Genomic DNA, 26,116 nt, shown 5'->3' with positions numbered 1-26,116 from the left:
CAGCTGAGGGCCTGAGTTTGCTGCTTTGGTGCCGTGGCACGGGACTGGCCCTGGAAGGTGTCTGAACCTGACTCCTTGTCACCATGAAAGCAAGGAGAGATTTTTTATCCTCCCCATTTTAATGAGTAAATGCCATTTCCTCCATGTTATTTATCTGCTTTTGAATTTTAATGGCTTGCTTTAAGTGGTAATTACCAAATTCTCCCCACCAACGCCTGGCTGGATAATATCACTGCTGGATATTTATGAAGTGCCAGGATCCTCTAAATATAGAACTGGTAAAACTATTTGTTAAAATTCTGAAAAGCTGAGAGATAAAGGGAGAGGAAATGCCACTTATTCATTAAAATTCTGCAAATGAAAAATATCTTCTCTCTATTCAGCAGTTGATTAATCTGGTCCATTAATTTATGGTCATTCATATCTCCTTGCTTTCGGCTCTGGTGGAGTTTTCAGTGCAGCTGAAGTTTCCCTAGTTTGAGCAGAGTTCTCCTGCTTCCTTCACAGTAACATGAAGAGAGTTCTCCTCTCTCCATCCTTCACACCTAAGCAGCTTGGATGATTTCTGGGAGGGGAAGGAGGACACGATGACAAGATGCTTTTGCAGGAGATGACCCAGTTCCCACAGGCAGTGGGGAGCTCTGAGCTGAAGGGTTCAAGTAGCCTCGAGCTCCTTTCTCTGTATTTTACAACCCATAACTTGAAATTGCCCTCCAAGCTCCCCTGGATTCAAAAGGGAAGAGAAGCATTTGAGGTGGAGGAATGAGCTCCTTTCATCATGCCCACTACAGTGAATGTATGCATGCCTCCTAGAGGGTCTCAGGGAAGAAAATTTCTGGAATTGTGTCTGAAATTTCTGGAACTGTGTTTACAACCTGAAGGCTGCTCTCCCCTGTGTGATGAGAGGTGTGCAGGTGACCTGACCTGTCAAATTATAATGTATATTTTTGCAATATTTGTCAGTGTTCAGTAACATAAAGCTTTTGTTTCTATTTCCCTTTCAAGAAACACTATTTCCTTCATTCCCTTAAATCCTCAAACAGAAAAATGAGTCCAGCAGGGAGTGGGAGCAGCAGGGAGGAGACAGCGGTGTGTGTGCTGCTGTTACTCTCTCCTCCACAGAGCCCTGCCTCTCCACAGCCCCTTGGTCACACAGACCCTTCTGTTTTTCCCTTTCCCAGTGCTGGGGCCGGGAGGACAGGGTGCTTTATTGCCATCGACATCATGCTGGACATGGCAGAGAACGAGGGCGTGGTGGATATTTTCAACTGCGTGCGAGAGCTGCGCTCCCAAAGGGTCAACTTGGTGCAGACAGAGGTGGGTGCCAGCAGCTCTCCCCGCACGAGGTGCTGCTTTCCTGTCAGCTTCCCTGCCCAGCAATTTATTAAGTCAACAGAGGCTCGCTCTGTGCCCTGATTATGCAGAACTTTCAGTGGCTAAACATGCCCGGATTTGCACCGAATCAATTCACTGGCAGCTACTCGGGGCCTCCAAGACAGGAGGGCAAACCTTGAAGTTTAGGTCTGTGCATTGCTGAATAATTTTATTCTCATAGTAGGAGAAAAGAGCTCTTGGAGCCTCTCATGACTCATTCATGGGAACACTGCAGGCTGCAGCAGTACCTAGAGTATATCAATTACAAGCTAAGCTAACAAAACACCTCTGATTCAAGCTTTGGGTGCTGGTTAAGCAAGGTGCTCCCTCACACAAGGTGCTCCATCACACGGTGTCTGGCAGCTGCACAAACTCCTGTGGAACCGCTTTCTGTTGCACAGGTTTTATGTGTGTCCCTTAACCCCTTCCCCTCCTGAGGAACAGTAGCCTGGAGCAGAGAAAGGCTGTTAATTTTGTTGGACTCCACATAGTTACTTTAAGGAAAGAGTATTACCCAAAATACACAGAACCCAGGGTTCTGAAGAAACCTGTTAGTTCTGTACCGTTGTGCCAGGGAAGGTTAAATTGTATATTAGGAAAAGTTTCTTCATGTAAAGGGCTGTCCAGCCCTGGCACAGGCTGCCCAGGGCAGTGGTGGAGTCACCAGATCCCTGCCAGGATCTAACAGATGTGTAGATGTGGCACCTGGGGACACTGCTGGTGAAATTTGGTACTGCTGGATTGGACTCGGGGATCTTAGAGGTCTTTTCCAACCTAAACAATTTTGTGATTCTCTGGTGTTACTGGAGGTCCATCCCTGACCATTACCTTGTGGATAGAGAGGCTTTACACCCTGATGTCCTCCTCTGCCCGCCCCCGTTTTGTCCCAACATTCCTGAGAGTGCCGACTCACCGTTTTCCTTGTAAATCTGAAACAAACACGTGAGACGTTGGATGATGGATGAAATATGCTCACAAAGCTGTCACACAGCACGCTGTGTAATTTGTCTCCACGTGAAACAGAGCCAAATACGCATATTGGGCTTGACTTAAGAAGAGTGATATTTCATGATCTGTATTAAAAATGTGATTTTAATATCTCCTCCCCTGTGCAGGAGCAGTATGTGTTTGTCCATGATGCCATTTTGGAGGCATGTCTCTGTGGCAACACAGCCATTCCAGTCTGTGAGTTCAGATCCATATATTACAACATCAGCAGACTGGATCCACAGACCAATTCCAGCCAGATAAAAGATGAGTTTCAGGTAATTTCATATGTCTCAGTCGCTGCAGTTGGTGTATTGAAGGTGTTTAATCTATTTCTGTGTGTTATTTTGTGATTTCCAGCAGAGCAGACAAGGGGGACACTGAGCCAAGGTCTGATTTCAGCTGATTGTTGTTGTACTACTGGGTCGGGCAGAGGTTTGTTTTTGAGCATGGACTATTCAGCCTTCGGCAAGCAAAAAAATTGTCCCCACCACTCCAGTAGAGCAAGGGTACTAATTTTCACGCATAATGCTGTACTTCTTATTTTAATGAGTATTGTGTTGTTCATTTCCTTCCATAATTTATACAGAAACATTTATGCCTCAAGGTGCCTTATTATCCATTCTTGTGGCTCATATGGTGCTTCCAAGCTTTGACAATCAACTTGTTTACAACCTCCCACACAGGGGACAGAGGGAGCTCAGTGAGCATTATTTTGGCTATTGCTGATTTTCAATTAAATGTCAATGAATCCCTCAGTTCGCTGCAGATGTTTTGCCAGGTACCTGGTGATGAGACCCAAAATGATGGACAGTGAAACTCACAAGTGCTCCCCAAGCTCTTCACCCAGGGCAAGCAACGAAATAGGGGCCCCTCCTTTGTTTCCTGTCTCTGTTGCTTATCCCACCCTGGTAAATGAGCTTGGGACACTCCATCCATGGGCCCTGTGCAGTTGTTCCTCTCACAAAATGCAGAATTCACCCAGCGTTCTGAACACTGAACTAAGTTTTCCAGTCTTACTCCCCATGAATCTATCATTCTTTACTGTGAGGCTGAAGAGACACTGGCACAGGGTGCCCAGAGAAGCTGTGGCTACCCCAGCCCTGGCAGTGTCCAAGGTCAGATTGACAGGGCTTGGAGCAGCCTGGGATAGTGGAAGGTGTCCCTGCCCATGGCAGGGGTGGAATGGATGGGATTCAAAGTCTCTTCCAAAGAAAAACATTCTGTGGATCAGTGATTTTGAGCCAACACTGATGTAGGGAAAAAACAAGATTGTGGGAAATTTGGAGCAAGGTGAGTTTGACAGAAAAGAGAGAGCCATCTACTTTTTGTTGAGGCCACTCAGAGTAAAATGGTGGAGATTGCTTTAACTGAAGTAAATTCCCATCCCCTCTCCCAGGAAAGTGTCTTTTGCAGCAAGAGAATGTCTTTTGGGATCCCCAGCCTGAGTGAGAGGCCTCTTTTCCTCCCTCTCTATGCAGAGGGAGAATGTGTGTCTTTTATCTGCAGCCTTACAGGTAATCATCAGGGTTGGTACAGCGAGATAAAGAATGTGGATCCCAACTGATGGCAGTTCAATTAAAAAAAGATCTGGTTCTATCAAGTGATAGCAGGTCTGTTTCTGGTTCTGAATGCTTGGCATGAAGGAGCCAAAGCTGAACTTCATCAAATGCTGTTTAAAAAAACACTATTAAAAAAAAATCCACCGCTTGCTGGGTGTGTTTTGTCATGATATGAGATGGGATTTGTCACCTCTGTGCTTGTTCTTTTGAGCTGCCAGGGGCTGGCAGCTCCTGTGGGAAGGAACTGCTCCACTGTGCTTTGCATAAGAGCTTCGGCGTCTGTCTCGTTGTAGAATCTATTTTTACAGGATTTTGGCTCAGAGCATTCCTCAGCCCTGGTTGTCTGGATTTAATGCAAAAGCTGCTATCTCTTCTGCAATCTTTAGGAACCAGTTGATATAACTATAGATCTGTGCTTGCAGTTTGTGGTATTTAGGTCCCACTGGCCCTGAGGTAAGGCTGGATGTATTTCTCATGCTCTACATGTTGTCTGGACACACAAAAGCTCACTCTGGAGAGTTTTTGTAATCTGAATTAGTGAAGGAACAAGGGAGAGAGGGGAGTCGTATAAAATAGGCAGGAGTAAATCACTTACAAGTTACCTGCCTGATTATCTGCTCTGTCAGAGATCAGAGGTTTCATGTTGTTTCCCCAGCCAGACTCCCTGCTTTCCATCTCCGGACAATGTAGAACCTGAATCATTTAAAGCAACTATATTATTTCAAGTTTTACACTTTGACGCATTCTTTTATCTTGGATTGTTTGACCTTCCTTTTTTTTTCATTCATAACCTCTCTGTGGCAGAAGTCCAGTTCTTTGTAAGTTTTTGTTGGTGCTTTTTTGGTGGTGTTTTTTTGGGGGTTTGGTTTTGTTTTTGTTTTTTGGGGGGTGGTTTTGTTGTTTTTTTTTTTTTCCCCCCTAAATATTTTGTATTCTGCTGGCTGCAGAGAGTGCACTGTAGGACTCCCTGGGCTTTGCTCAGGGAGGGGAGATGTAAAAGTGAAAATACAATGACATCAGACACCACTTAAGATGCATTCACTTTGATTTCTGAGTTTTGATCCTTGCTGACAAGCCTGGACTGGTTTGTCAGGGGGCTTCCACAATGGGGAACACAAAAGTAAAATACGTTTAAAGAAACATAGTCTGTCAAGCTGTGTAAAAGGCAGATATCAGTCAAAGACTGACAGCAAGGACCCAGAGATTAGGTATGACTATGTAAGTGAAGCATCCTCTGTGTCACTTCAGAAGGAAAGTAGCAATCTAAATAATATATGAAACAAATAGACTTTTCTGTTAAAAGAAAAAGCTCAAAACTACACTTTATCTTAGGTTTTTATAAGATAGGTCAGTAGTTTGAGGGATCAGCAGAGGCTCTGAACACAGTCTGACCTGCTGGGTGGTCAATACTCAGGGTACACCTGCACAGGACCCACCCGAAGAGGGGAAGGATTTGCGCTTCCACCCTAAGGATGGTAGAAACAGGAGGAGGTTTCACTCCATCACCAGCTCAGAGCTGCATCTTATACCTGTGACATCTATTTCCAACCTCTAGGAAAGAACAGGGATGTTGTCTAGCTGCTCTGTGGGTTTAGAGCTGGAAGTGTTTGGGAGGTGTATAATGCTTTCAGTTTTTGCTGGGGCTAACAATGTTTGGTAGAGTTCCTCAGGACAATCTGCAAAATGCAATGTGTTGTAACACCAACAGGCTCCTTAATGCTTCTTCCTTTTCATCTCTGGGCTGCCAAATGTTACGAAGCCGAGTGACAGAAGCAGAGTTACGAAGCAGAGTCCCCAGGCAGGTGCAAAGGAGAGCCCTTCATTGCAGAACCAGGCCTTTTTAAGCAGTTACCCCGTCACCAGTTACATCCCATTTAAGCACAACAAATGTAATCCAACCAAACACCATAAACCACGATGTGAGCACGTCATGGATACAAAATTCGTTCTAACTCCAGTTCAGCTGAGTCACTTTCCCGTAGCCCTTTTCTATCGTTGTTAGGGTGGACACAACACACAGAGTGACACGATGGAATCTTCAGAAGGCTCTTTATTATGGCCACATGCTGTCTTTTATACAGTTTTTGCAAACCTCAAGGGCGACTTCTCACTGGTTAATACCTTTCTTGTTAGTTATTCTATTGGTTAGTAAAAGGTATTTTACTTGTCCATCAAATGTATCTATTCTCAGATTGTTTACACATTTTCTTTACTGATTCTCATGGGACAAATCCCTTGTTATTACAGGTGCACTTATTTTTCACCTTCAGAATAAATTGTTGTGTTAAAGGAACTTCTCATTCTCAAAATAGCTTCATATGGGAACTTACAAACTGCTTGTTAGCTGCACTTAGAAGAAATGACAGGCTAGCTATTAATTTAATAGAGCAGCCCTGATTTTATAAGGCCTTTCTTGTGTAATTCTTCTACCTGTCACAACACTTTTCTCCTTAGCTGAAGCAGCAGGCCTGAGCCATGGTTTCACAAGGGTAACAAGGCCCTTATTTTGTAAGGTTTCACCTGTAGGCAACAGCCAAAGCTCTGCTACTCTGAGTCCCTTTAAAACAAACGTGTTGTGCATCCTCGCTGTAAGTGAACCCCGCGGCACTCAGGCTGTTTGTGTCCTTGTTGCCCTGCCCTGCACAGACCCTGAACATCGTGACGCCGCGGGTGCGGCCGGAGGACTGCAGCATCGGGCTGCTGCCGCGCAACCACGACAAGAACCGCTGCATGGACGTGCTGCCCCTGGACCGCTGCCTGCCCTTCCTCATCTCCGTGGATGGGGAGTCCAGCAACTACATCAATGCTGCGCTCATGGATGTAAGCACCGCTAGGGCCCGCCATGAGTTTGTCCCCTCTCGTGGTGCTCCTCTGGGGGAATGGAACTGAAGGAAAAAGCTTACTTAGCTGTAGTTTCTGATCTCTTCAAACTGGGAAAAGCACGTGGCCAGCAGGAGCAGGGAGGTCATTCCTCCCCTGTGCTCGGCACTGGTCAGGCCACACCTTGAGTGCTGTGTCCAGCTCTGTCCCCTCAGTTGAGGATGGACATTGAGTGCTGTGTCCAGCTCTGGATGTCTCAGTTTAGGATGGACACTGAGTGCTGTGTCCAGCTCTGTCCCCTCAGTTCAGTATGGACACTGAGTGCTGTGTCCAGCTCTGTCCCCTCAGTTCAGGATGGACACTGAGTGCTGTGTCCAGCTCTGTCCCCTCAGTTCAGGATGGACATTGAGTGCTGTGTCCAGCTCTGGATGTCTCAGTTTAGGATGGACATTGAGTGCTGTGTCCAGCTCTGTCCCCTCAGTTCAGGATGGACATTGAGTGCTGTGTCCAGCTCTGATGTCTCAGTTTAGAATGGACATTGAGATGCTTGAGTGTGCCCAGAGAAGGGAACAAGGTTGGTGAGGGATTTGGAACACAAACCCTGTGAGGAGCAACTGAGGGAGCTGGGAATGTTCATCCCAGAGAAAAGGAGACTCAGAGGTGACCTTACCACTCTCCACAGCTCCCTGAAAGGTGCCTGTGCTCAGCTGGGGTTGGGCTCTTTCTCCAGGCAGCACTGACAAAACAAGAGGACACAGTCTCAAGCTGCACTAAGGGAAATATAGGTTGGATATTAGGAAAACATTTTTTACAGGAAGAGTGATAAAGTACTGGGATGGTCTGCCTGGGGAGGTGATGGAGTCACCATCCCTGGGTGAGTTTAAATAAAGCCTGGATGTGGCACTGGGTGCCAGGGTTTAGTTGAGGTGTTGGGGTTGGGTTGGACTCGATGATCTTGGAGGTCTCTTCCAACCTAGACATACTGTGAATTCCGTGAATTTTCTGTCACCAAAATACGTCCTCCAGACTATGATTATCCCATGGAAGTGGTCGCAGCGCCAGCCTGACAGAGTTCAAGAAGCTTTCAGACAATACTTCTGGGCACTCTTGGGGTTGGTGTTGTGCAGGGCTGGGAGCTGGACTCCAGGATTCTCGAGGGTCTGTTCCAACCCAGCACATTCTGTCACATTCTGTTACTCGGTGATCACACACCCTAGTTCTGCACCACGTTGGTAGAAAATTTTTGGCAAAGGCATCCCTCAGTGTGCAGTCTGAGGCTGGATCACAGAAAGGTAGATGCATAAAAAAGTGGAGGGGACAGCTCTTCCCATGCATTGGTTTCGTATCCATTGGGAAGAGAAATGTTTGCCAGGTCAGCTCTTTGAGAAGGATAATTTGCAGTGTGGAGTGAGTGATTGATTTGATCTTACGCAGTTAAGAATGTGGGAGTGCAGGGATCAGATGTACAAAATATTTTCAGGCTGAAGGATGTGAGTTGAGCTGATGTGACTCTGTCCAAAGGCGTTTTCCCTCACTTTGTTTATAGCCTGGAATCTCACAGCACGGGTCATTTGTGGAGGATGAATTATGTTGATGGCTTCTTTTTGCTGTGCTGCCTTTGGACACAGATGTCTTTAAAGCCCCTAATTATTGCAGTTGGAGTATGTGTAAATATGATCCAGGGTGAAATGCCATCAATTTTTCCCTGGCAGCGGCAGGCTCTCTGGTTTTTAATTTTGTCTGTTCTTCAGTCTTTGGGAAAGAGCGATACTGTCGCATTTAAGATATTCAGTCAAATGGTCACAGAATTTATTTTAGATTTTTGCAGCAAGATTGTGATGTTTTCATTGCAAACATGCCTAAGGAAATTTGTTTTTTAAAGTGTGCTTAGTGCTTTTGCACATCTGCAGAAGCACAATCCAGTCTTTGGTTTCTTAGGGACTGGGAATATTTGTACATTTCAGCCCTCATTACCTCAAATCACTTTGCAAATATTTGCATCCTTCACCACAAAATTCCAGTGGATTAATTTTTTTTAAGTACAAAGCACTTTTTCACCTGTCATTGAAATTCAGCCACTGTGATGTTCTCTGACGCTCCTTTATCTTTCTATAAAGGATTCAGGAACTTTTGGGGACAAAAATAATCACAGTGGAACAGCCAGAATCCTACATTTTCATAGCTGTTCTTGCTGAGGTGTGAAGTCCTGTGCTGAGTAGGGACTCTTAGAGGACACCCTCCATCCATCCCATATTGCCTTGAAAGGAGCAAAACTGTCCCTCAGCTTCCCCCAAAACAATGGAACATAATCCTTAAAAAATGAGACTTAAGTCACATCACGAGTCAAGCCATGAGGAAGTCATGATAGATTTGTGTTTAATCCATGGGGATTGGAGAAGAACAGGAATTTATGTGTCCTTGACATCATCATTCCCCCATAATCCCACACATGTTCTCTTGCATGAGTAATTCACACCTCTGCGTCACCTTCCCTTTGGAACAGGACAGTGAGCCTGGTTCCTCCCCTGGAGCAAAGAGCTGGGGAGGGTTTCTTTTTCCCCTAAAGGCAAACCCAACAAGCACATCTGACCTTCAGCCAAGAGTTTAGCCAGGTTTGCTACTGGCACACCATAAAAAACCTTAGCAGGAACATTCTGGTGTTTAGTTAAGGGATAAACCTCACTATTTTATTTGCCACTCTGTTGCCACCACTGGTCTGGTACTTCACAACCTTTGACCCATTGTGGTGTTTCTAGATGTGGAATGCAGAGTGGGGAAAAAGACAAAAATCTGTTCCAGACTAAAATTTCCCAAGAAATCATTTTGTTTTCCTTCTCTGTACATCATGTCCCATCACCCTCCCCACAGGTGCACACTCAGAAGCTCCTTTACCCCAGCATGGTCTGCTCAGCACTTCCACCCACATCTGCCTCACACGGAGGAGAAAAGGCAAACCCCCACAATGGGCAGCTTAATACTTCAGGATTTTATTTATTTCTTCATTTTAAATCAAAAATTGTATTCCCTTGGAGGCTTTTTTCTGCTTTTTTGTTTTCTTTACCCTAGAATTAGTGTGCCTTTTGATTCAAGTCTGCTTCACAGATGTACAGCAGAAAGGACCGTGCTGTTTCCAGGCTCGTTTAGGCCTTGCCTGCCGTGGTTGGGAAGAGATAAAGTTCTCAGCTTGTTCTCTTTCATCCCTGAGAGCCTCACAAACGTTCATTAACTCAGCCCCGCAGAGCTTGGGAGCACAGCTCCACCCCTCCCTGCTTGGGGAGACTGAGGTCAGGGAGAGCTTTTTTGAGGTGAAAGAATAATATCAGAAATTAAATGGCAATGTCACAGGCTCTGAATGCTGCCCCACGAGCTCATAATTGATGGCTGGGATCCAAATGTGCCACCTCTGTCACACTGCACCCCCAGGCAGCCACAGCCAACAGGGATAATCCCTTCTGGAGTTCCTCGAGGCCACTGCAGCACAAAGGAGAGCATTTGCTTCCAGCTGTTTTCCTTCCAATTATTAATATTACTGATAGTCGTAGTAGTAGTAATAGTAGAATTAGCATTATTTGCTGAGTCTCAAAATATAAATAATTGATTTGGGTAATCTCTGCTCTTGTGACACTTCCTTAATGAAATGTCTTTATTGGGAGCAAAAGAATCCCATTACGAGGCGTTCATTCATTGCGGAGCGATAACAAGGAGCAGGAGATGTGATTTGTATAATCTGGTTAAATGGCTCAGATTGCCTCCCCACAGCCTCCCGGGTGTAATATTCCTTTGAATAAAAGTTGATTGAATTTTATTATTTTTTTTTTTAACTAATCTTATTCTTTTGTTAGAGCCACAAGCAACCTGCTGCCTTCATTGTCACCCAGCACCCCTTGCCCAACACCATCGCAGACTTCTGGAGGCTGGTGTTTGACTACAACTGCTCCTCCGTGGTGATGCTCAACGAGATGGATGCAGCACAGGTGGGTGCCTCTTCATTCCTGGCATGTCACTCCCTTCCCAGACCCAGGGGCTTTGCAGAGAGTCCCTGCTGCCATTTTCTGGTGCCCTCCCGCCCCAGGGAGTAAATGAGGGGGAGCTGGAAGGTGAAAGGTGATGTTCTGGGGTTTTAATGGAGAATAAGTCCCTATGCCTGGCTCTTGGTAAGCTAATTCTTATTGTAATTAACAGGGATCATAGAAGGGTCTGGATGGGAAGGGAACTTAAAGACCATGTTACTTCAACACCCTGCCCTGGGCTGGGACACCTTCCACTATCCCAGGCGGCTCCAAGCCCCGTCCAACCTGGCCTTGGACACTTCCAGGGATCCAAGGGCAGCCACAGCTGCTCTGGGAACCTGTGCCAGGGTCTGCCCACCCTCACAGGGAGGAATTTCCTCCTGATACCCCATCTTATCTGCCCTCCTTCAGCTTAATGCTATCCTATCACTCCATACCCTTCTGAAACGTCCCCCACCAGCCTTCCTGTAAGCTCCTTTTATGTAGGAAAGTTCCTGCAAAGTCTCCCCATTTATTATGTAAATACTTTGATACAAAATTATATAAGATAGATATATTTAAAAGCATCAAAAAATTCTATATACATATATATTATAGAATTACTTTGTGTTGCAGGCCAGAATTTCCCTCTCAAACCCACTTTCTTCCCTTTCATAATTTTGTCTGTGTTTGGTTCAGGAAAATGCTCCCTACCACAGCCCTAAGGTACTTCACACTTGCCTTTTTCACATGGCATTTCCAGAAGAATAAAACCAAGAGAGCTGAAATAATTTGAAGGATCTTTCCCCTGAGTTTTCCAGTATGATTCTGTAATACTGAGAAATGTGCTTTGCACAGTTTGAGGATTATATTGTCCTTTTCTCTCTCTTTTTTTTTAACTTTTCAGTTACATGTCTAAGTTGGGTTTTGGGTACTGGACGCAACATTATTTTCAGGATTCGAATTTGCCAGGGAAGAGCTTTTTCCATTCCTCCTGTCCTGGTGTCTCCAGCCACCTTGCTGATGAGTGGCAGGGGATAACAGCTTTCAGAAAGATGTAATCATGTACATTTGGCATGGTTAATTCACCCATTACAGCCCTTGTTGGAGGAGAGGACAGGAACCCTCAGTGGTTGGTACTTCATGGATTCATTTTTCATGTGTCTCTTCCCTGTCTTACCACACTTGAAGGCAGTGAATTGTTGGTCTCTTTTTTGGAGAGACCTCCCCCCCCATCAAGGGGAACTTTGTGGGATTCCATTCCAGCCCCAGTGACAGCTCTGTTCAGCAGTGGGCTCTCCTGGTGCCTGCAGAATCCCACCACTCTGAGGAACCAGAGGTCCTCTCTATCTTCTGTTTTCCTCTCCCATCCACCCTCTGTTATTCTGCATCTTGGCATTGAATCCAGAGACAAATTTCACCTTTTCTTTCCTGGCACTTCAAAGCAAAACCCAGCTTTTTCTGGAAATGACACACTTCCTCACTCTTGGTTCTGGGAAAACACAAACCTTTCAGCCCCAGCCAGTGTTATTCTGGTGACTGTCTTTCTGCAAAAAGCTTTGTTCTTTTCCTACCAGTTTTGTTGTTATGATGTGGTCTGCAGGCACAGAAAAGGGGATTTGGCAGTGCATGAAGTCACTGTGACAGTTTCTGTAGCATGGTGTCACCTCTCTCAAGAGTGCACCCAATGCCAAAACACCCAGGTGGCACTGGAGGTTAAGGAGATTTTAAAGTTTGTGTTTTATGAGCTATCAGGACGCAGTAAGTCAGTTTGATATAGAGAATCATTTGAGGTGGAAAGGACCTCCAAGATCATTGAGTCCAGCTGTTACCTCAGCACTGCCAAGGCCACCACTGACCCTTGTCCCCAAGTGCCACATAATACATCTTTTAAGTCCTTCCAGGGATGGTGACTCCACCACTGCTCTGGGCAGTTGTTCCATGGCCTGACCCCCCTTTCAGTGAAGAAATTTTCCCAATATCCAATCTAAACTTCCCCTGGCACAGTTTGACGCTGTTTCCTCTCATCCTGTCCCTTGTTCCTTGGGAAGAGAGCCTGACCCCCACCCAGCTGCACCCTCAGGGAATTGTGGACAGTGATAGGGTTTCTCCCCTGAGCCTCCTTTTCTCCAGGCTGAGCCCCTTTCCCAGCTCCCTCAGCTGCTCCTGGGGGCTCCAGACCCTTCCCCAGCTCTGTCGCCCTTCAGACCACACACAACCATTGTGTGATTGAGTGGCCTCAAGCCCATCGATGCAGATCTCTCTGCAGGTCCTTCCTACCCTCCAGCAGATCATCAGATCCTTGTGGAGATGTGTTTTCTGGAAGAGAACCTGGCACCATGCCTGCTCTGTCCTTGCAGGACAATGTCGTCATTACCTGTCTGTCCATCAGTGCCTGATCCCAGGCTGTGCCCTGAGGGCAGGGAAAAGGCAAATAAACCCCGGTGGAGGTCAGGGCACACAGCAGGCAGTTTGCAGCAGTGTACAGTACACCTGTGTGTTTGGAGAGGTGGCCATTCACAGACCTGCTCTGGGAGAAGCAAGTTTTCCATGCTAAGGGAAGGTTTAATCCTTTTCTGCTTTCCACTGCACCTTGAGGTTGTTTGCTAAAGCTCCTGCTCGGCTCACATCTGTGGGACAGATGCTTTGAGAGCAGATCACTAGGCAGCTTGAGAGTCTGAACGAGGAGTAAAGAAACCCTTCAAAGGACTTGCTTGTGTGGTCTTGGCTGGCTTGCTTAATCTTGAAAAACTAACAAGGGCAAAGATGCATAAGATTGTGTGAATATCCCACCCAATTTCAATCCTCCGTGATCAAAGGAAGAACAGGAGTGCAGAATTAATGCAGTCGCATGCACACACTCGACGTTGTTGCTGGCAGTGATTGAACTTGAAAAGCTCGAGATCAAGTTCAAATGAGCATCTGGGGGTTTCAAAACTTGTACAAAATTACACTTGAAAATAGGAAGGAAAAAACCCCACAAAGAAATACAATCTTAGCAGCAACTGCTAATGAGATCTCATGCAAAATATTTTTGCGCCATGATCTATTTCCAGCTGGATTTAAAATCCTTAGATTGTAATTTGTGTGCAGAGGGTGTTTTTTGTCCTTTAAATTCAGTAATATCAGCACAAGAAAAAGAGTCCCAGCCTATTTCACAAACATCAGAGGTGCAGTCGTGGTTTCACCCCCAAACCAGAGTTGCTCGTGTTGCTCTCAGACCAAACTCACTCTCCTTCCCCTGCTCACTGGTAGAGCCAGAAAACTAAAAAGTTCATCCTAGAGAAAAAAAGACATTCCAGTTTGTTTGAATTAAAGTTAATTTTCTTGGTGCCTGTACTGTTTCCTCATTTTTACCAAATCTGCATGGTTCCTATTAAATTTATCTACAGACACTAATCTTTTAATGTTCCTGTTAAATCTCTACCCTCTACAGAAGCTTCATTTGGCAGCCACCTTCTCTGCACCTCTAGACCCAGAATTCAATCAGTTCCAAATTGTGTTATACAAAGATAAAGAGGAAGAAAAATTCCAGGTCCTAAATATATATTTCTTTTTTTCTTTATATTCGGGATATAAAATTATTTACTGAGCTAGAATGAGATCTTCTCTGAACAAAGCCATGATATACAAGATTGGTGATGGATTTTGAGCTGGTTACAGATCCAAAAGGAATTATTTGATATGTTAGTAACTAAGATTTCTGTTTGGTTTTGTGTTTTTTTCTAGCTCTGCATGCAGTACTGGCCGGAGAAAACGTCCTGTTGTTATGGCCCAATCCAAGTGGAGTTTGTTTCTGCAGACATTGATGAGGATATCATCAACCGGATATTCCGGATTTGCAACATGGCCAGGGTAAGAGAGGAGAAACGCCACCTTCCCTAGTTATTCTCAAAAACACCTTTTGGCTCGAGGAAGAAGCAGAGCCAAGACTTGTGGTTTAGAGATGCAGAATCTCTCACCTAGGAATGAAATTCCACTGCAGCTACTTCCTTTAATTAACATTTAATCAGCCTGCATTGCTAAAGGACTCTTGGCTGAAGGCAGCAAGTGGATGATATGAGCTGAAAATCTGTATTTAAATGGTGAGCGTTTTTTCTGTGTATATTTGAGAACAATTCATCACTTAGTAGCCGATATAAAGCCATCAGTATTGCAGGAAATAAACTGGGATGGTGTCAGCAGCTCTCCATCTGTCAGCTCCCAGGCAGCATCTCTGAAGACAGATGCAATGTTTACTGGCTAGACTGGGATTCCCAATTGCCACTGCTTTCCCTATAAATAAGTAACTGCCATTTCTGTAAGCAACTCTTTGTCTGTGTCCCTCAGCCCCAGGACAGCTGAAATGATAGAAACAAAGTTTATCTGCACACTGAGCCCTGGCAATCCGACTTCAGGGCTGCAGGAAAGGGCTTCAGCAGAGGATTTTTCTCTCATTAGTTGTTTCCCAGATTGATTATGTTTCCTTTGTTGTTCCTCTTTCAATTTTTTCTAGTCTGAAATGGAAGCAGGCTCCACAAATTACATTTCCATGCAGTTTAACACATCAGTGTCTGCATGGTCAGAGCCTGTGCAGCAGTTCAGGTACTGCAGAGGGAACTTTGTGGTCCAGCCACAGAAATCGATCAACTGGTTGGATATTAGACACCTTCCTGTGTCCCAGGGAGAGCCTGGGGGTCATAGAACTGGTCAGACCAAGGCTCTGTGACTCTCAGGTGGGGCTGACCCATGGATGCAGAGCTGGCCGTGTCCAACACCACGGCCACTGCCAGCAAATTTGTGAGGATCCTCTCCCTCCACAATCCCAGAGAAATTTTGAGGGCTGCATTTACTTCTTGTGGCACAGAACAGTCAACCAGGAAAGAGACATTTGATCTGTTTGTGCAGTTGAAACTTTATTCTGGAAGCCAAACAAGGGTCCCATGTGGAATTCTCGCCAAGCCAGGTGTTTTTAGCTCCACGAGGGTCCAACACACTCTGAGGGCTGTCCAGCAACTCCCCAAAAATGGCTAATTAATAATTAGCGAGACGGCATGGTCCAGAGTGTCTTGTAAACAAAACAAAATAATAAAAGCCACGCGCGGTGAGGGAGAGCCCCCTTTTGCACCTGCTACAGCACCCCGATAATGTACCCAGAGTCTGGTGCTCTACTTTAAGTTTGTAATGATCAAGGTGGGGTTTTTGGCACCCTGCCCAATAGAAATAGCTGCGGGTCTTGAGTTACATTTCAAGGATCCAACAGGTGCTCTTGTTCTGGCACTTGGCCAGTTATGTTGAGAAGAGCATCAGAGTTTCTGGTTCTTGCCTTACAAGTGAAACAAAGAATGAAACCCAAATCCTTTCCTAATACGGGAACGCCTGTGCGTGGGGGTGCGCTGCTGCACCCGTGCACTTGGCTCTGTAATAATTGTTATCCAGGTGAGAGAAAAGCCCTTCTTTGTGCACCCTGTCAGGTGCCCAGCGTGGAGAATGCCAGCAGTGCAGGTGCAGAGGGGAGGAGGCTGTCAGCAGTGCCTCTCCCCTGCCGTGTCCCTCTCTCCTGTGCCCCATCCCTGTCCCTCTCCCCTGTCCCATGCCCTGTGCATCTCTCCTGTGCCCCATCCCTGTCCCTCTTCCCTGTCCCGTGTCTCTCCCATGCCCTGTGTCTCTCCCCTGTCCCGTGTCTCTCCCATGCCCCGTGTCTCTCCCATGCCCTGTGTCTCTCCCGTGCCCCGTGCCTCTCTCCTGTGCCCCATCCTTGTCCCCATCCCCGTCTCTCTCCCCTGTCCTGTGTCTCTCCCATGCCCCGTGTCTCTCCCATGCCCCGTGTCTCTCCCGTGCCCCGTGTCTCTCCCATGCCCCGTGTCTCTCCCATGCCCTGTGTCTCTCTCCTGTGCCCCATCCCTGTCCCTCTCCCCTGTCCCGTGTCTCTCCCATGCCCCGTCCCTCTCCCATGCCCTGTGTCTCTCCCATGCCCTGTGTCTCTCCCGTGCCCCGTGCCTCTCTCCTGTGCCCCATCCCTGTCCCCATCCCTGTCCCTCTCCCATGCCCTGTGTCTCTCCCATGCCCTGTGTCTCTCCCCTGTCCTGTGTCTCTCCCCTGTCCCGTGTCTCTCCCATGCCCTGTGTCTCTCCCATGCCCTGTGTCTCTCCCATGCCCCGCGTCTCTCCCATGCCCTGTGTCTCTCCCATGCCCTGTGTCTCTCCCATGCCCCGTGTCTCTCCCATGCCCCGTGTCTCCCCCATGCCCCGTGCCTCTCTCCTGTGCCCCATCCCCATCCCTCTCCCGTGTCCCGTGCCCCGTGTCTCTCCCGTGCCTCTCGGCTGAGCAGGCTCTGTGTTGCAGCCGCAGGACGGGTATCGCATCGTGCAGCACCTGCAGTACATCGGCTGGCCGGCCTACAGGGACACCCCTCCCTCCAAGCGCTCCCTGCTGAAGGTGGTCAGGAGGCTGGAGAAGTGGCAGGAGCAGTACGACGGCAGAGACGGGCGCACCGTGGTGCACTGCCTGTAAGCAGCTCTGGGAAATGGGGCCTCGCGTGCCGTGTGCCCCCGCTGGTTGTGGGTCTGGAGATGTGGTGGTTTGCCAGGCTTCAGCTGGGGAAAATGGAGTTGAAGTACACCTATGGTACGCTTCAAGTTGAATCTTGTAGTGCATTACAGTATCCTGGCCCGGGGACTTTAGTGACTGCAGTGAGAAATAGCTCCAAGAGCCCTGGTACATTGTAGGTCTCGTGACTGGAGCCCAGCCAGAGCTGAAGCAGCCCTGCCGTGTACCCAGCTCTGAGCACAGAGCTGCTGTGAGCACAGAGCTGCTATGAGCCCAGAGCAGGGATTTGCAGCTCTGCAGTCCCTGAGCTTCCCTGTCCCCCACTCCAAGAATCCCTTAGCCCTTCCATCCCTGCCCCTGTTCTACAGGTCTCCACTTTCACAGACTCACAGAACGGTTTGTGTTGGAAGGGACCCCAACCACCACTCAGTTCTAGGGACACCTTCCACTGTCCCAGGCTGCTCCAAGCCCTGTCCAGCCTGGCCTTGGACACTGCCAGGGATCCAGGGGCAGCCACAGCTTCTCTGGGCACCCTGTGCCAGGGCCTCAGCACCCTCAAAGGGAGGAATTTCTTCCCAATATCCCATCTAACCCTGCCCCCTGACAGTGGGGAGCCATTCCCTGTGTCCTGTCACTCCATCTCCTGTCCAAAGCCCTGTTCCAGCTCTCTTGGAGCCCCTTCAGGCACACAAACCCTTGAACATTCATGACCAGCCCTTACATTAGAGACCTTCCCTAGTGTCCATGGGGTGTGAGCTGCGTGTGCTCTCCCTCCCTCAGCCTCAGCAGCTCCACCTTCACCTCTTGTCTCCTGCTCCCAGGAACGGCGGAGGACGCAGCGGCACCTTCTGTGCCATCTGCAGTGTGTGCGAAATGATCCAACAGCAGAACATCATCGACGTGTTCCACATAGTGAAAACGCTACGGAATAACAAATCCAACATGGTGGAGTCACTGGTAAGGCTTTTTCCTGCTCATTCCCCAGCCAGTGTGTGTGCAAGGGACTTCAGGATAGGTAAGGAAATGTCAAAATGGCTTTGTTCAGGATGAGTCAAAATGAACGGTACCATGAAGACACCAGAATTAAAACTGGTCCTCTTCTAGCATGTTCAGCTAATCTTCCTGCTTCTCCTTTTGAGGAGAGGTGAGGCAGAGTGATGGAACCTGTGTCCCATACCCAGCTGCCTCAGGAGGTCAAACCCCACAGAGCTGTCACCATGGCTGTGGGAAGAGTGGGATTTGTCCTCCTGTCCATGCAGGGATTTGTCCTCCTGTCCAGCCCAGTGCTAGGTGCTGTGAGACATCTTGAAACCAAGGAAGGGAGAACAGTCCAGCTCCAGGCCTGGCTGCCTGCAGCCCAGCAGATTCAGCTGTCCTGGATTCAGTCATCTCCATCCATCACACAGAGTTCATGCCTCAAAAGCCACACATGCAGTGAGGGCTGGAGGCAAATCATGAATAGTCCAGACTGGAGCTGTCTCTTTGAGTGTTTTTCTCTTCCACTGATGACTTCCACTTTCATCTCCCAGCCTTGCTGGCTCAGGATCACTCAGAAACACAACCAGTGTTTGCCTGCTCCTGCCAAAGGGTATAAGAGAGAGGGAGGAGGTATTTTTGATTGTAGAACAAGGCTCTGAGGAATTTTCCCGTATCTTAATGGCATTCCTTTGTGTCCTCTCTTTCAGGAACAGTATAAATTTGTATACGAGGTTGCACTGGAATACTTGAGTTCCTTTTAGCCCAGCGAAGGGAGGGCACCCCACGATGTGCCAGACCCCAAACTCTGGCGGATGCTTCTCCCCTGTCCCACACTGGAAGGCAGTAACAAGTGTGGGAAGGAGAACTTCTCCCTCCTTCTCAGCAAGAGACTGAGGTTGCAGAGACCTCGCTGGAAGGAGGAGACGATGCCTGTGTGTGCTGCTGCCTGCTTTCTATCGGAACATCTACTGCTTCTTAAATAACTTACTGTAAAAATTAGCAAAATGGGAGACAGGCTGAGAGACTGGACTTTCTAATCCCCTCTGACTTCTCTCCTCTTTTGGATTGTGGTTTTTTGTTCTGCTTGCTGCAGAGTGGGGAAGGAATGAAACCCTTAGGAAATTCTCTTTTAAATGTCTCCTTTTTAATTTAAAATTTTGTTCTTAAACCCCAGACTTTTAATTTTTTAATTTCATGCAGCAGTCATTTGGGAAAAATGAGATAGCCATAGGGGATACATGAAATGTTTCATTACGATTTGTCTACCTTATCTGTTTTCTTTTATTTGTTTTTCCAAATGAAAAGGCCAACACACACACAAAAAGAAAAAAAAAAAAAAAATACACTGGAATTCTCTTCCCAAATGTAGTCCCTTTAAGCATGAAAATTGATGGTGGACATGAGAATCTGTTCATGGATTCACTGCCTCCACACAAAGATTTCCTCCCAGTTTCTGCTCGACTTCCAGGGCTGTGCATGACCCAGTTCCATCCCTCTGGTCAGTGTCCATTTGCTGCTGAAGCTGTTGAGGAGTTTCCCAGCCACCTGAGCCTGAAGGTTGAATATTTGCATCCAACAAATTGCTTTTGTCTCACAGCTTGGGTAACTCGGTTACCACATTTCCCAAGTGTTAGCTGGGGCGCAGTGTGTCTTTGACAAACAGGGTATGAAGTAGGTATTATTGCTCATATACTATGTATGACTATTTTTTATTTATTATTTGTATTGCTGTAGAACTTAGGACCCCTAGTCACGCCAGGACCCTGCTGAACTCGGCACTGTGCAAGCAGACAGCAAAGAAAGTTCCTGCTCGAGAGTTTAAAGTCTGAAGGTTCTTAAAACTGGGTTTAGGGCAAGATTTACTCATTATTTCCAGGCCCTACAAGCTTCAAAATTGTAATCCATTGGAGCTGTAGGAAAGGTGATGTACATACACAGAAACCAGTTCTGACACCTGTAAAGAGAAGTGTTAGCCCAGCACAGCAGCTTCTCTTCTTAAACAAAACAGATTTTGTTTTATTCTGCAAAAATGCCTGTGCAAGTTTCCTTCTCTGAAACAAACACCAGATGTGTTTTGCCACAGTTCTGGACCTCATTCTGACTTCTTAGCAGCCAAGAAATTGCTTTTCTGAAAAAGTATGTTTAAGTAGTTAATCACTAAGGCCTGCAAGGTAATCTTGGGGAAAAAAAAAATAATTGAATGAACAAGACGTTACAATAATTAGTATTTCAATTTAGCCATTTATTTATCTTGAGGGTATAGGATATGAGGTTGCTCTGTGTGTAAATTAGATTCTGGGGTGTAAGGTTCTTCAAATTCAGACTTGCTAAAAGATAGACTGAAGGTAAGAGTTCAAGGAAACTCTAATTTTCTTATCACCCTGTAGTTTTCCACCTTCAGGTAAATAGTCAGAGGCTGTTGGGAGCTCTGTCCTGCACAGAACATGCCAGAAGTTCAAAATGCTTTGCTAATTCTGTCTGTGAATTCAAAAGGCACCTCAGTTTCATGGTCATTCTTTCTTCAATAGTCACAGCCTTGACCAGGAGGGATGGAAATGAAATCTGGCAAAAGCAGCTCTCGACTCAGACACAGCAGTACCCAACCAAACGAGCACCTGCACCAGCCTAGGGAAGGATTTTGGAGGTTCATTAATGCCCCTCTTGATAAGCAAAGGATGCTGAACCACCTGGGGTTTCTCTGAGGAGCTTTGGATTCTTGGCTTTAATATCATGGTCTTAACTGATTGTGAACCACCTTCTCACAGGAGCCTCTGTGCTGTTCCTGGTTGGTCCTTTCTGTTGCCTGCATAAAAATCAGGAAATCAGCTTTAGTTCCAGTTGGGGCTGTCTCTGGGTGTCTGGCATCTCAAGGGACAGGCTGTTGGTCTGAATTGGGTTTTTTTTCCTCTATGCAACTAAACAATACAATTCAGCAGGAAAAAATAACTAGAAGGAGAAGTGAAACTGTGAGGTAAAAGTGAGAGGAAAAGTGTGATTTTGGTGATCTGATTATGGGTGGCTGGATGTGACAGTGTAGGTCAGGTGTTGGGAGGGAAAAGGGAAAAGAGAATTCTAATCCCAGGATGGAATTTTTCAACAGCTGCCCAGGTATGAAGAAGCTCCAAGTCAGCAAAGTGTTTTTGACTCTGCTGACTCCAGAAAGCCGAAGGGAGCCACTCCCTGTGGATACAATGGAAACATTAATTAGTATTTAGCATTCTGTTAATTTTACATGGAGAGCAGCACAGTGGCAGGGCTCCCTCATGGCTTAGGGGAGTGAAGCCAACACCGAGGGTGACAGCTGGGATGGGGGAACAGAGAGGTAAAGAAATGCCACTGTCACTGAGGTGTGAAGTAATTTAGGCTTAACTTAAAAGGAAGTGGATTGAAATGCCAGAGCTAAGCCCACAGGAGGAGTGTGTGAGTGAGGGGAAGGAGGTGTGGGATGAGCAGAGCAGAGCACACTGGCAGTGCAGTGGTTTAGGGGCTGGAGGTAGGTTTGGATGTATGTCACAGTATGTAAAACACTGCTAAAGGGTCAAGTACTTTTATCAGCTGGCCCAGAGAAGTTCACTGTGTGCTCAGCCCTCTGCAAATGCCAAGTGATGTTGGCACAAACCGCAGGGAAAGATTCTGAAGCTAAATTTTACATTTTATGGGAGTTAATGCAAATGTTGGTTACCACAGCCTGACTGTTAGTCACAGCTTATTATGTGGCCACTCAACCATGTGTCTGAACTTCCTGATGTCCAGCCTACAACCCACATGGAAAGATGCTCAGCAGACACTGCAGACTGTGTTGCCAAACTGTTATAAATTCCTGCAGTGATGGTGCTTTTGGGGGACTGACCCAGCTCCAGTCTGTGTTGGCTCAGGGATCTTCATGCTGTTCCTCTCTGCACAGAGCATATATGCCAAGTGTGAATTAATGATGAAGGGAATTGTGTGGAAAAGCCCACTTTAAGTCACTTTATTACCTTGAGGTTGTTTAAACCCTAGAGAACAGCCCATAGTGAAGCAGATAATGTGTTTGAAGCAAGATTATGGGTGATGGGTTTGTTTTCATGGGGAAAGAAGGAAGTTATGAGACGAGATAAAGGAGGTTTTCTCGCTCCTGGAAGGATTAATAGTCAGAGGGAGCTTTTCAGCCTAAGCATCCCCTGCTGTGGATGAAAAGTGATAATGTGCAGTAAAAAAAAGGTGAATTCCTCAGTGATTGAATTTTAGGCTGAGAAAAACTATCATATTGAAAATATTTGAATGGACATAATGAAGATGAACTTATTCTCACGGAGACATCCTTCAGAGGCGAGGGGGAACTGTTTGTGACAGCACAGAGTTGGTGTAAAGTTTGGTCTGAAATATAAGGAAGTAGAAACTGGTGGTTTGGGGTCACTATCTCACATAGGAGGTTACCAGCATCATAAATTATTTATGGATGTATCTGCAGCAATCAATTCCACTGGTTATCAGTTGTTTCTAGCCTTTTATTCTGGAGCTGTAAACTCCCTGGAAAAAGAAAAGTCCAGTAGCCACATAGACCCCACAGTAGTGGATGCTTGGCTGGCTTTTCCATTTACTTTCCACGGGCCCTTTAGCAGATTTTTGTGGGATTTCCCTTGGGAATCTCAAGCCAGGGATTGCTGGTCACTGCTCTTGGTGTGCTGTAGAGTCAGAGGAAGGAGAGAGGCTCCTGCAGCAGGTGGTTCAGGAGGCAGTTAAACCAGTTTCCATCTGCAAGAGAGGAAAAGGAGAAGAAATCTCCTTTGGGAGAAGCCAAAAATTGGAGGAGACGGCAGATGAAATGGATCCTGAAACAGGTAGGAAATTTGCACCTTGCTCACTCTCTCATTCTTGCACAGCCGCTCTCATCTCTCTCTTACTCTTCTGAACTCCTGCCAAGATCATAAAAAGGCAGGTAATGTCACATTCTGTGCTGTGGAGATGGAGCACTCGGAGTGTGACAGAGGGAATAAATCCTGAGGGACAAAGATAAAAGAAGATTTGCTCGAGAGAGGAATCTTCAAATATGAGGTGCTTCTATCTGTCACACTTGCAGAATTTTTAGTGAAGTCGTCACAGAGCAGTGCACAGTCCTGGCATGGTCTTGGATGGGCAATGTGGTGGAAAAGTTCCCCTTGGAAAACTTCATTGTCCCGTAATAAATGTGAACAATCGACTCCGTGACGTTGGCAGCACAGTTAATTCTTGTGATCTCTCCAGCCAGTGCAAGGGGCATCTCAAGACCTCGGTGTGAAACTGCTGCATTTTCATTTGAGAACTTTAATTTGGCTTAAGTGTACAAAAGACAGTTAACCCGTTTTTTTAGGAAAATGAAGGAGGCTATTTGGCAAAGGTGGCAATATTTATTCACCATAACCACTGCCATTGGGTCAAAAAATCCATATTCCTGCAGTGTGAGGGCAGAACAAAGCACTGCAGCTGCCCTGCCCAGGCAGAGGAGCAGGAGGAACCAGCTAAGTCAGAGAGACAGATGTGAGCAATGAGGATTCTGTTAACCCTCCTGTGCTCCTGCTTACTTAGATTGCAATCTTCTATAGCCATACATACGTAATATACAACTTCAGTGCAAGTGCTCTTTCTTCCCCTGTTCCCAAAAATACCTACAGCTCTTTTTCCTCGAGGGTGAGCCAACAGCATAGCGAGCAAAGCCCAATTTCTGTCGTTTTGGCAAGGACCACAAGGAAAATCCATCATGTATTATCTGTTCATTGACTTGGAAAAGGTATCAATCATCTCCCTCATATGCATACTTGAAGAATGTGCAATTTGCTCAAACTGTCAAGTGGAATCATACATTTTCATATACCACCAAATCCTGGTGGTACAGAGTATGATGGAAAGGGAAAAAAAAGACACAAAAACTTGCTGACTTCCAGTGACCTCTAGTCTCTAACCTTTATTTGTTGTGTTAAAATATTTTAAAAGTTTCCCTTGTGAAAAAAAAAAAAATAAAAATAAACTATGCCCAGAATATCCTACAGTTTAATGTTGGACTAGCAGAATGTGAAAACCTGGCAGCTTTTCCAGTTTGTAAAAACATGAGGGATCTAAATTAGTCTCTCCATCCTCATCCCAGTTCATGCAGCAGATTTTCCACCACTATTCTGTTTTCAACCTGAGCCTTAAAAGACAAACTAATGCAGCAGACTGAATGCCAGATGCTGGTGTTCCCATAGTGTTTCCTGGCAGGGGGAAAAAAAAAAAAATCCAAAGGCTGAAAAGGGAAAAGGTAGAATGGTTTTTCTTGGAATTCAATTCAATGAGCTGTTTCTGAGCAGTATAAACACGAGGCAGTCCGTGCCACTCTGGAGGTACAGGGTGAAGATGCGGTTGATCTCCCTTAGGGACCAATCCTGATATTTCATATTTAGGTACCCAGAGTGTAGTGGTTCCTTTAGTGGAGACAGTTGTCACAGGAGTGTTTCAGTGGAGATCTGTTACCCTGAAATGCCACTCCTTGGGACACCCTGTGAGACACCTCAAGCGTGGAGATGGATTTCCTTGTGTGAGTACATCATCTTTCAGTGAGTTCCTCCAGGAAATCTTCTTTGTGTGAAATAATGGAAAGGAGTGTGTTTTGGGGGATGGAAGAGGAAGTGGGGCCAGCAATTTACAAGCTTTCATGAATTTAGGTACTCCCTAGGACAAACACTGCTCAGTTTTTCACATTGCTGACCGTCAAACCAAACTAGCCCTTTCTTGCATTGCCAGCATTTAAACACTGTACTTCTATGCCAAAAGTTTGAGCTGCATCCTTAACACATCCCTTAACCCATCCCGACTAATCTTAGTGACAAAATTCGCTCCCACACTGATTCCATCTCCTCCCTCCCCGCACCGACCCTGTCGGAATCCAAAGGTGCCAGCATCACTTCTTGCCAGACTTGTCACCACCTCACACGGCCATGCTGTGGCTGCCTCTGGCTGAACAGTCTGCCATCCCTGGGAGTGTTTTTGGGCAGGGAGGAGCGCTGCATCCTGCTGTCCCAGCTCCCTGGGAGTGTTTCTGGGCAGGGAGGAGTGCTGCATCCTGCTGTCCCAGCTCCCTGGGAGTGTTTTTGGGCAGGGAGGAGCGCTGCATCCTGCTGTCCCAGCTCCCTGGGAGTGTTTTTGGGCAGGGAGGAGCGCTGCATGAGGGCGAGTCTCTGCTGTTTCGATGCCGCCCCCTCTCCTCCCCCTTGGCCTTTATGGGTTACTGGTGAAACTCACTTGTACAGTTTGGATGTTTGATAGATAAAGCACGTATGGAAAAAAAAAAAAAGGAAAAAATATAAATACAAAACTCTCAACACTGTGCATTCAGTGTCTTTTCTTTCTAGCTTAAAAGAAGGAAGGTAAATAATGTCAAGTCAATGAATATCAGATATATTTTTTGACTGTACATTACAGTGAAGTGTAATCTTTTTTTTACAACTGCGAGTCCATCTTATTTATTCTTGTAAATGTTCCCAGACAATGTTTGTAATATGGGCTGTGTTGCAAATCCATAAAATAAATCTGTGATCTGAGATTAATGTTTTACTAAGAGACTCTTGTACTTGTGCCTTTTCTTTGCACTTGGAGGAGACAGGGCATTGTGAGCAGCACTGCTGGAAATGATGGGGTGATTGCATGACAAAAAATAAGACCAGCATCTTGTCACGGTGATGGGCTTTGCATTATGGTTGTCATTGAGGAGATGAAGAGCAGCAAAGAGAATTCAGCAGGCACTTCAGCCTAGCTGCAGATTTTGTGTCAGTCCTCTCAGAAAGCCCATGGATGTGAGCTAAGTAGTTTTGAAAATCACAGTCTTAGCAGCATGGGTTAGAGCAAAGCATATTTTTGCAACTTTTTCTCTCTAGCAGGTATTACTGT

The 26,116-nt window shown here is 46.3% G+C and overlaps 1 protein-coding gene across 7 annotated transcripts in view; it reads left to right on the top strand.

Moving 5' to 3' along the window:
* The window catches only part of PTPRT (protein tyrosine phosphatase receptor type T), a 451,419-nt gene extending 425,665 nt beyond the window's left edge, over positions 1-25,754 (top strand). For all 7 annotated transcript variants that reach the window (XM_058422730.1, XM_040080154.2, XM_040080156.2 and 4 more), the window contains 8 exons: positions 1,182-1,317; positions 2,490-2,639; positions 6,570-6,743; positions 10,586-10,717; positions 14,462-14,587; positions 17,057-17,220; positions 18,082-18,217; positions 18,946-25,754. In XM_058422730.1, coding sequence (XP_058278713.1) covers positions 1,182-1,317; positions 2,490-2,639; positions 6,570-6,743; positions 10,586-10,717; positions 14,462-14,587; positions 17,057-17,220; positions 18,082-18,217; positions 18,946-18,999 — 1,072 coding nt within the window. In that variant the 3' untranslated portion in view covers positions 19,000-25,754. The remainder of the gene's footprint in view (positions 1-1,181; positions 1,318-2,489; positions 2,640-6,569; positions 6,744-10,585; positions 10,718-14,461; positions 14,588-17,056; positions 17,221-18,081; positions 18,218-18,945) is intronic.
* Positions 25,755-26,116: the final 362 nt, after the last annotated feature.

Source organism: Hirundo rustica, chromosome 16, assembly GCF_015227805.2.
Source record: "Hirundo rustica isolate bHirRus1 chromosome 16, bHirRus1.pri.v3, whole genome shotgun sequence".
NCBI classification, from domain to species: domain Eukaryota; kingdom Metazoa; phylum Chordata; class Aves; order Passeriformes; family Hirundinidae; genus Hirundo; species Hirundo rustica.
The sequence above is the reverse complement of the archived record's forward strand: the minus strand, read 5'-3'. Positions and strand labels throughout refer to the sequence as shown.